General features: G+C 37.2%; 1 protein-coding gene across 2 annotated transcripts in view; it reads left to right on the plus strand.

Moving 5' to 3' along the window:
• Positions 1–4,043, plus strand: part of LOC106111350 (ATP-binding cassette sub-family D member 2) — a 54,237-nt gene extending 50,194 nt beyond the window's left edge. For both annotated transcript variants that reach the window (XM_013293391.1, XM_013293390.1), the window contains exons 13-15: positions 813–1,046; positions 1,725–1,850; positions 3,066–4,043. In XM_013293391.1, the coding sequence (XP_013148845.1) occupies positions 813–1,046; positions 1,725–1,850; positions 3,066–3,216 (511 nt within the window). In that variant the 3' untranslated portion in view covers positions 3,217–4,043. The remainder of the gene's footprint in view (positions 1–812; positions 1,047–1,724; positions 1,851–3,065) is intronic.
• The last annotated feature ends 6,147 nt before the right edge of the window (positions 4,044–10,190 follow it).

Below are 10,190 nucleotides of genomic sequence, written 5' to 3' on the forward strand. Positions count from 1 at the left end.
TTGTCGCTTGAGTCTTTACAGACTCCTCGTGGTTATCACGTATCAGTGACCCGCTTCACAAGACGCCGCCACTCCCTGTACGCTGCCTTTGTCCCACGTTGATGCAAAAGTACGTCCATAGCCGTTCTAATCTGGTCAGGCCATCTCATACTATATATACATATATATACTACACATAGTCTGTAAAATCTTTTTTATTCAATTCTCGAATGTAATCTAGTTGATATTACTTGAATGTGACGTGATAATAGTTTGACAGTGGTAGAGCCCGCTTTAACATCTTCGCACTGCAGGGCTCGCCCCAGCAATACCACGATCACACAGAAAACAGACGTGAAGTGAGAGCAATTCCGCGTACAGTCTGATGAATGTGGTGCCTGAGGCCTAATTTTAGTCCCTCTCCCTTTCCGCCCTTTTCTTAAAAGGAAAGGATGGAAAGGAAAATGGATTTGACGGTCGAGGAGACGTATAGGAAGGGGAAATGTCCTCTTTATGTGCGTCTCCTCCATCAATGAAGGGTAGGCAACGCATCTGCAATTCCGGATGTTCATGGGCAGCGGTCGCTTTCTATTTCAGTGTATTTAGGTGGCAGCTCGCTCGTTTGCCACCTTATATTATATGAAAAAAGAATGTGATGTAATAATAGTTGAATGTCGTGTTCTGACACATTCCACTGAGACCCGGGACCTTCTATTGCACTCAGCTGGTCACCGAGAGGGTGTTTAGTCGATCAAACCCCAATAACCTTGACCAGGAGGGTATCTTGCAGATTCCTTGCGATGACATAAAATAAAGTATTGGTTGTTTGTCAGGCCGTACATGTCGGTGGGGTCGCTGCTGGACCAGGTGACGTACCCGGCGCGCGTGGAGGCGCAGGGGGCGGCGGCGGCGGAGGCGGAGGCGCGCGCGGCGCACATCCTGCGCGTGGTGCGGCTGGAGGCGTGCGCGGCGCGCCTGGGCGGGCTGCGCGCCTCCGCCGACTGGCGCGCCACGCTCTCCGGCGGGGAGAAGCAGCGCCTCGCCATGGCCAGGATGTTCTACCACAGGTCCATACACAGAGAGAGAGAGAGAGAGAGAGAGAGAGAGAGAGAAACACGCACAGACACACGCCATCTCAATTCATCTCTATCAGGAGTACGTACAATACGTACTGGAGTACGTACGCGTACAGACGCCGCACCAGGTTTTCCTTCTGCTAATAATTCTTTCCGCACGCAATCCATCTCTTTCTAAGTCTACCTCTACCGGTGTACCTCCACACTATCAATTAAATACACTAATATTATAAAAAAAGATAGAAATGTTTTTGAATAAGATATGAAATGAGTATATTAGAGGAAGTTTGAGAGTAGCCCCAGTGGTTGAGAAAATAAGGAGTAAAAGGTTAGAGTGGGGGCAAGTTGTGAGAAGGGATGCATCGCATGTGACAAGAAGGATGTTAGTTATGAATGTGGAGGTACATCGGTAGAGGTAGACCTAGAAAGAGATGGATGGATTGCGTGAAAGGTGACATGATGAAGAAGGGAGTGATGTCTGAGATGACGGATGATAGAGTGCTTTGGAGGACGAAACCCGGTGCGTCGACCCTACAGGAGTAGGATAAGGCAGGGGAGATGATGATGAACAATGTATAGACAATTCCGCATTCATTAATAATAATATCACGGTATAAGGTTAATTAGTTTGTAAGTATTGGAGACACAAAGACAGAGAGAGTTCCGCAGGCCGGTGTACGCGCTGCTGGACGAGTGCACGAGCGCGGTGTCGCTGGAGACGGAGCTGGTGATGTACGCGGAGGCGGTGCGCTGCGGCATCACCCTGCTCTCCATCACACACCGCCCCAGCGTCTGGTCAGTACCCTGCATCCTGCACCCTGCACCCTGCTCCCAGCCACAGCATTTTTTTTAATACATAAGGTGGCAAACCAGCAAGCGGCCACATGAATCCGCCCAAAATGGCGAAGCGACCGCTGCCCATAGACATCCGCAATTGCAGATGCGTTGCCTACCATTATACGAGGGAGGAGGAGACGCATATAAAGAGGATATTTCCCCTTTCTATGCATCTCCTCCACCGTCAAATCCACTTCCGCTTCCCTACCTCTCCTTATAAGAAAAGGGTGGTAAAGAGAAAGGGACTTAAATTAGGCCTCCGGCACCACACTCATCAGACTGTACACGGAATTGCTTCCACTTCACGCCTATCTTCTGTGTGGTCGTGGTATTACTGGGGGCGTGCTGGCCCTGCAGTGCTATCATGTTACAGCGGGCTCTACCACTGTTGAGCATTCGCATAGAAATAAAAAAACAAAGTTGTTCTGTTCCAAACTATCCTCTACTATACCAAATTTCATCGGAATCCGTTCAGCAATTTAAGCTACAAACTCTAACAAACAACCAACCAAACTTTCGCATTTATTATATTAGTATTCGAACAAAAAAAAATTTCTTAGTTATCTAAACTAATACTTAAACTTCTAATACTAAAACTTCTATACTGTAATATAAAGATGAAAGATTTGTATTTTGGACTAGCTGTTCCCGTCCGGCTTCTTCCGCATAAAATTTTAAAAATCACATTTTATTGTTCACATTTGTCAAATTATCAATTGCAAATGTCAGTATGACATGATGTCAAACCATGGCAATCTTGCTTCCTTGATGTTGGCAACAACTTATGGTCTCTTTCCCACATTAGGGTTTTTATCCAAAATATTTACCCCTAAGTTTAACGGCGTGAAAATAAGCCTAAAGCATGTCGTAAGTATGGGTTTTTTTTTTATTAAAAAGAGGGTTATTCGAAAATATGCTGTAATTGCTGACATGTTAGGCAACAAAGTGTGTGTTTACGCTTTATTATAATTGTATTCGATACACGTAAACTACTAGGCCGATTTCAAAGTTCTTGGACCATTTAAAAGCGTTGTTAATAGCCAGTAACGTAGGTTGAATTTCTTATTATTTTTAGTTTCACGCGAACAAAGTTACGGGCGACAGCTAGTATGTTATAATTTCTCATTTCTATTGCATTTGACTTTAGTGTGTTAATTAATTCTTTTTTAACAGGAAATACCACACCCACGTGTTAGAGTTCGACGGCGTAGGGAACTGGTCATTCCGTACTCTGGACAAAGACGCGCCTGTCCCCTCCCCTGGGCCCCCCTCCATCACCTCCGAGACTACCCCCAGCCCGCCTGACAGTGGAGGGGAACAATAACAAGATATAAACATGTAATTAAATTTGCAGAGACTTATTTGTCTTATAGATTCTTCTGTTTGTCGATAAATATGTGATTTTTATATAAATTAGGTATTTTTAGTGTTTATTCAAGACACGATCTAGGAAATTTTAGTTAAGTTTTACTTTTATAAAGTAATTTTAAATTTGTTCAGAATTAAATTCAACGAACATAGTTACCAAAAGGTATATAACAGTTTTAATCTTATGGTATTGTAAATAAGGTTTAAAATAAATCGTAACTAAGGATAATATACGTGCACTTTTAATAATTCTTATTAAAATATTTGTAGTTTTCGAGTAACTCCAATGGACCACAGATTATGTAATTTTTCTTAATATAAACGGGTTTTTAATCGTAATTCAAAATTAATTTGTGTGTATTCTACATTAAGGTTAGAATTTTAAAAATAGAATATTGCCAGATTAACAACTGTCAAGTTCAGAGGCTGTCATTTCGTAAGGGATATGTCATTCTGACAGTTTAGGTTATTTTTTGACAGTTTTTTTTTAGTATTTTGCGTAAAAACGATTTTTGAGATTTGTATGTCGTATACCAGTTATTTAGTTTTGTAAAGATACGTTTCTTATGTGATATTTCATTGTACTTGATTGTGTGTGTATAATCATTTTTAGTTACTTTAAGGTTAAATGAAATTTTTAAAGGCGCCTAGTTTACACATGCAAAGTTTTTTGTACTTGTTTAAAAATGCAAATTTATAAGTTAACTGCAAGTGTTTTTTTTATAATTATGAACTTACTGACCTTGCTACAAATCTAATTTTACCGTTTGATACTTTTTTTTTTAATCAGAAACATTATTTTATAAAGAAACAGTGAAATTTTAAAACTATAGTCATAAAAGAACCTTTGCTATCACAATCCACTAGGCGCCTGTTTAGTATATCATATTTTTAAAACTTGATTTTGTGATGAGATTTCTAATATGGCTGTTGACTTTTTTATTATTTTTTTTTACACAATAATTTGTGACACATTTATTATCGTCACAAAATAACAGGCATAATTTTCTGTCAGTGAAATTAAATTAAACAATACAAAAGGTTATTTTTAAAATTCAATAATTAATTGTCGATTTTTTTGTTTTTTTTTTGTGTTTTTAACTTAGGTTATCTATCAAATCTGTTAAATTGTGACGATTTTAAATATATTTATAATTTATTTAAACGCCTTTTGTTTGAACATACTGTACAGTGATGTCTGCGGGCGGTTTCACTAGAAAATAAGAATAAATGGGGTTTATTAAAATAAAGAGTTTTATTTCAACATAATAATACAAATCAGTTATGGTTAAATACGCGCTCAGTTTATAGTTTTAACTCAAAAGACGAATTGTTCAGTTATAATTGTGTAACTTTCACTGTATACTTCAACTAACAATTTACAATCAGATAAACGCGTAAAAATAAGCGTCTAAACTAGGGTTGTAACGGAGCTACGCTTCCGCATCCGCAAGTGCGGAATTTCCGCAAGAAATGATAACTCCGCATCTGCTTCCCCTTCCGTTATTTCTTATGCGGAATTATAACGGAGGTTCATGGGGCGATTAGATATATGTCAACTAACTATAATTGTTATCCTTCCGCATCCGCTTCCGTTATAATGGCCTCCGTTACAACCGACATCAGTTTATGTTTAATAAGATTATAAATAGACTATTGTTAGTCGATCAGTAATATTACTTTTAACCTTTAAATTCCGTTAAGCTAAATAAAAAAGTCATTCAAACCTTTCTCGTCAATTACAATAAATAATTTTTTCAAACCGATTTTAACGTCAGTGGAAGTCGACGGTTAGCATTATAAATAGAGAAGGTGTTGCCATTATTCAGCTATACTATTTATTAGTAAAAATAATTTATCAGTAAACAAAGTTCGACGTCCTAGGGAGAGGTGATAATGTACGCCCTTTGAACTAGTTGAGGAAAAAACCTAGTCATTATCCTTTACTTATCAGCCACCTGAGAATCAAAAGTTGAACGACTCGCTTGAAGTATCTTACGGTAAATGGGATAAACAGACCTAGTCTATCACGACAAAAAATTTCTTAGATGTGTTTCTAGCGCCTGGAGCGGATTTTTGACAAATTATTGCATTTAAAATATTGCGATCTTAGAAAAAAAGAATACCAAGAGCTGCGTGTTTGCACATATTTATAGTTAAACTGGCTGCTGCCCGGGACTTCTTCCGCGCGGTATTAGAAAACATACGAACTATGTAAACAACAAAAAACTAAGTATCATTATCCCATGTGTACTCCAGACTTTGTTTTTTATCTGTGCCAAATTTCAATAAGATATGTTACGAGTACCTAAACTTAAAAAACAAAATGTATGCATCCCACGGGAACCCTATTTCCGGGTTAAAAAGTAGTCTATGTGTTCTTCCAGACTATACTCTACATACATCTGTGCCGAATTTCATGGAGATCCGTTCAGCCGTTTAGGCTACAAACACTAACAAACATCCATCCATCCATCTAAACTTTCGCATTTATAATATTAGTATGATATACAACCTCGTTGATGTTTATTCTATCAGCGGGGGTCACTTAAAACACTTGGTTAACTGGAAAGTGTTTGACTTTTGAAATTATAGTTTCTATTGAAATTTTATCTTCAGAGAATGTCAATAAACTTATTATCCCTTGATGATTACAAAAAAAAACGTATAATCTGAACAAGAATGACATCAGAAAGCTGGATTATACGCGTCGATAACAAATTCTACAAATCCATGCCTCGTGTTAACACAGGACTTTCCCTAACAAATAATATATTTTGCTGAATAATTTCTACGAAATTCGAATCACAGTTTAATCTTTAGTTTTTTTATGTCCGGATCATTACCTTAGTAATAATACTTAACAATTTTCCTATCAGTTCTCGATCAATCAAACTCCGGAAATTGCGGCTTAACATACATTGACAGGCTTTTTTAGATTCTGTAATAATTTATGTAATTTTAACCTGTTTGTGGCACTGAAAGTGTAACTCTAACTCTTCGTTCACAAGCTAACGTAAACATGAAACTAATATTCTATTCTACCTTCGCGTAGTGTCGGATAAAGCCAGCGCGGGGCTTATAGCAAATTCTTCCAAGGGGCCTTTGGTTTGCTTTAGGTTCTTAAGTTCAGAGTATCAAATGACCAAAACTGTTAAATTTTATTTTGATGAAACATTAACGTCAATAAAGTCGTAAATGCGTACTAATTTTTACGCTTTAAAGTGACGAAATCGAGTTTTACATTTTCTTGTGGAGGTGAAGAAAAGGCCAAGTTTTTTAACGCTGCTATCTAAATTAAAATTTTTAATTTCTGTCAGAAAGGCGTTGGAAGCGGGGCCCATAGCATTTGTTACTCTTACTGTATAGCTAATCCGGCGCTGGATTCGCGAGTAACGCATTGCGATCCGTACACATTGTCGACGCGAGTCGTCTATTCTGTTAGTACAGGTATAAACGACTATAACCGCGTATTTATAAAATCTCGACTGTAATATTTGTCCTGCATTTTCATAATCGTTGCTTCTCATCACACTCTTGACAATCAGGTTGTTACCGACTTCGGCAATATAAATTGGATAATTACGCCTTGTGTACGAAAAGCCTTAAGATGTACATTCCTGGATTTATTTCTTACGTATTTCAGTGACATGTCATTTACACTTGCAGCAATTAACATTTGGGATAAACAGATCTTACGGTCACAGTTCGCTATTCAGTACTGAGTGGGAAGCGTATTTAATTCTTTAACTGTGTCTTGAATTTCGATGTTCGTTAACGTGAGGATTCATTGATAAGATACGTGTAATGCAAATTTCTCGTCACTTCTCACGTCATATCATGGATTAACAGTAAGCTGTCACCATATTTATATCGTTCAGGTTCTTTTTCTAATAATCCTCTTCAAAATTTCCACTACGAACTTCCCGTTTAAATCTCCATATCTGTGAAATAGTTTGCAAAAAAAAAACCTGTTATCGTTTGTTATCGGCCAGTGGCCACGTGGCCACCACGCTTCTACTTTGTATATTTTCAACGGCGATGATTTGCGAATTCAATAAGATAAGTTATTTCTTTCCGCGTTTGTGTTGTGGTTTTTTATTACGTTATGAGTAATGTGGTAATTGCATCTATATGCAAATATAAATCAAGACTATTTAATGAGAATTTAAATGCTCAAGTTGTACATCCGTCTCGAAGGACCATAATAAAAGTATAGCTACCTTTTTTTAACATATATCAAAAACATACTAACTGTATGTATCACAAATCCACTATGGTCAAAGTGATAAAGTATAGATGGTGTTGAAAGTAATCAAACACGCAAGGTGTTCGTGTATTAAACCTGTCACGTATTGTCATGCTGACAGCTGGACCACTTCCAGCCACCGTGACAGCTCGTGACACTCGACATTTAACCCTTGACAGCAGATAATTGTCCTAAATTAATTTAAATCGCACACAAATTGCGCAATTGTAAAAGTAAGAGCCACGAGATTTTGTTTTTTTAATTATCACGCGATGACGAAATAATTAATTAATTTGCGATACGTTTGTAATTCGAGAGTAACCTGAGGTCGGTATTTAAGCTAGTGTTGATTTTATTGTTAAATTTTAAATTCAAGTCGCTTATAAAATTATTTACAGGTCGCGTCTCCGCGTCCTAACTCCTGAAGTCAAGTGTTTTATATCAAATATTGCAAATTTTGAGATCTATTCCACTTGAGTGGAGCGTCGGTGGCTCTGTGGTTTAAGCACTTGACTTGTAATCTACAGGTCTTGGGTTCGAACCCCGCTGTACTAATGTGATTTTCGATTTTTCGAATTTTCATATGTACATAATTTACCCGACGTTCTTACGGTGAAGGAAAACATCTTGATGCCTGCACATATCTGCGAAGAAATTCTAAAGATATGTCTGAAGTCGACCAACCCGCACTTGGCCAGCGTGGTTGACTATGGCCTAGTCACTCTAATTTAGGGTAGGCTCCGAGCCCCTCGGTGGGGATATATAGTGAGCTGGTGATGATGATTCCACTTGAACTGTATTAGTATTTACATTTCTTCATGTACAATTACAAGAAAAGTATCGCAAATAATTATTACTGGATTAACCTGAGATACAACGGTCAGATGTTTACATCTATTCAGTTCAACGAAATGTCATTGCATTTAAGTAGCTTACGTATTTATATAGGTAATTGCGATAATTCGACGGCAACAAATAGACAAATAAAAAATATATTTAGCACGTTTTATCTACGTGCTAACGAACTGCTGGCGAAAACAGGAGATGACGGGAACTGGCCGTCTCTAACTAAAGAAGTATGTCAAAGTTTACATTAAGATAAAAATATTTTACGCCTCATATTCGATGATTAAGTATATTTTTAACGAAGTAAATACATTAAACTGACACAATTATACATATCTTACTTACTTTTATTTACTTATATATGATACCAATATTATAAATGCGAAAGTTTAGATGGATGGATGGATGTTGTTAGCATTTGTAGCCTAAACGGCTGAACGGATCTCCATGAAATTTGGCACAGGTTTAGAGCATAGACTGGAAGAACACATAGGGTACTTTTTATGTCGGGTTTAGTTACGGTTCCCGTGGGATACATTAATTTCATTTTTTAACGTTTACTCGATAAATCTGCAACGTTTCATCATATCTTATTGAAATTTGGCACAGATGTAAAAGAAAGTCTGGAGTACACATGGGAGTAGGTTCATCCCTGAGAAATATCCGGTTCCCGAGAGATACGTTACCTTTTGTTATTTATACAGTTCGTATGTTGTCTAATACCACGCAGACGAAGTCACGGGCAACAGCTAGTTCATAATAAAAATACTGTTGTTGTTACGGACATCGGAGTTGTTATAGTAATTGAAATACCAAGACCACGCCGAAGGCGTGAAGCGGTAATTCCACTGTAATAATTATGTTGATAAACAATATCTTTACATTTCCCTTTCTACCTTTTTCTTAAAAAGTAGGAAAGGGATAGGTAAGTGGGTTTATCATAAGGGACGCATAAAAAGGGAAAATATCCTCCCCTCCGTTCACTAAGGGAAAACAACGTATCTGTTAAGCGGGTGTCTATTGATAAAGATAACATCATTTTCGTTTGCTCTTATACCATCTTATATTATTAAAAGCATCTTATTAAGCTAATATAATTTAATAATTGGCAAAAGGAACAATTAAAAGACAACATTTTTAGAATCTTGTTACGAAGTTATGAAGAAAGATCTTAGAAAATTTAAATAATATTTTTTTATTCTATTTCAATATTCATTCTAACATTGATGGTCGTAGGCCTATAGGCGTATATTTATATATTTATATTAATTCAAATGTAATCAATCAGATTAAAGAAACAAATCCTTGAACGTAGTAACGAAAATCGAAAAAATCCCCCAGATATCGAAATCTTGTCATAAATCAACACAAATCTATTTTCGACCGACTTCCCAAAAGAAGGAGGTATTCAATTCGACGGTATGTTTTTTTTCTTTTTTATTTTTTTTTTATGTGTGTTACGGCATAACTCCGCCGCTAGTGGACCGATTTGGATAATTCTTTTTTTATCCGAAAGGTAATGCTTGCAGGTGGGTCCCATTTTTTTGTTTAATTTTTGGAGTCTAAGACTACGACGTAGTTAAATAGTTTAGCTCAAAATCGCGCGACGAAATTTCGGGTCATTTTTGCTTTCTTTGCTTACGTAGCCTAAACTATAAGACTTACATAAAAATGATGTATGGAAGAATTGTAGCCCATTAAATTTGCTAACTAAAAGTCCGCGATAGCATATATCTATCTATTAGGGTTGTCGCACAATAACCACTTTTTTCATTAAAATATCGCTCGAAATCTACACCCAACTTTCAACGCTATTACTCGTGTTCGGTATGAAT

The sequence above is a fragment of the Papilio polytes genome, unplaced genomic scaffold (genome assembly GCF_000836215.1).
Source record: "Papilio polytes unplaced genomic scaffold, Ppol_1.0 DF824169.1, whole genome shotgun sequence".
Classification (NCBI taxonomy): domain Eukaryota; kingdom Metazoa; phylum Arthropoda; class Insecta; order Lepidoptera; family Papilionidae; genus Papilio; species Papilio polytes.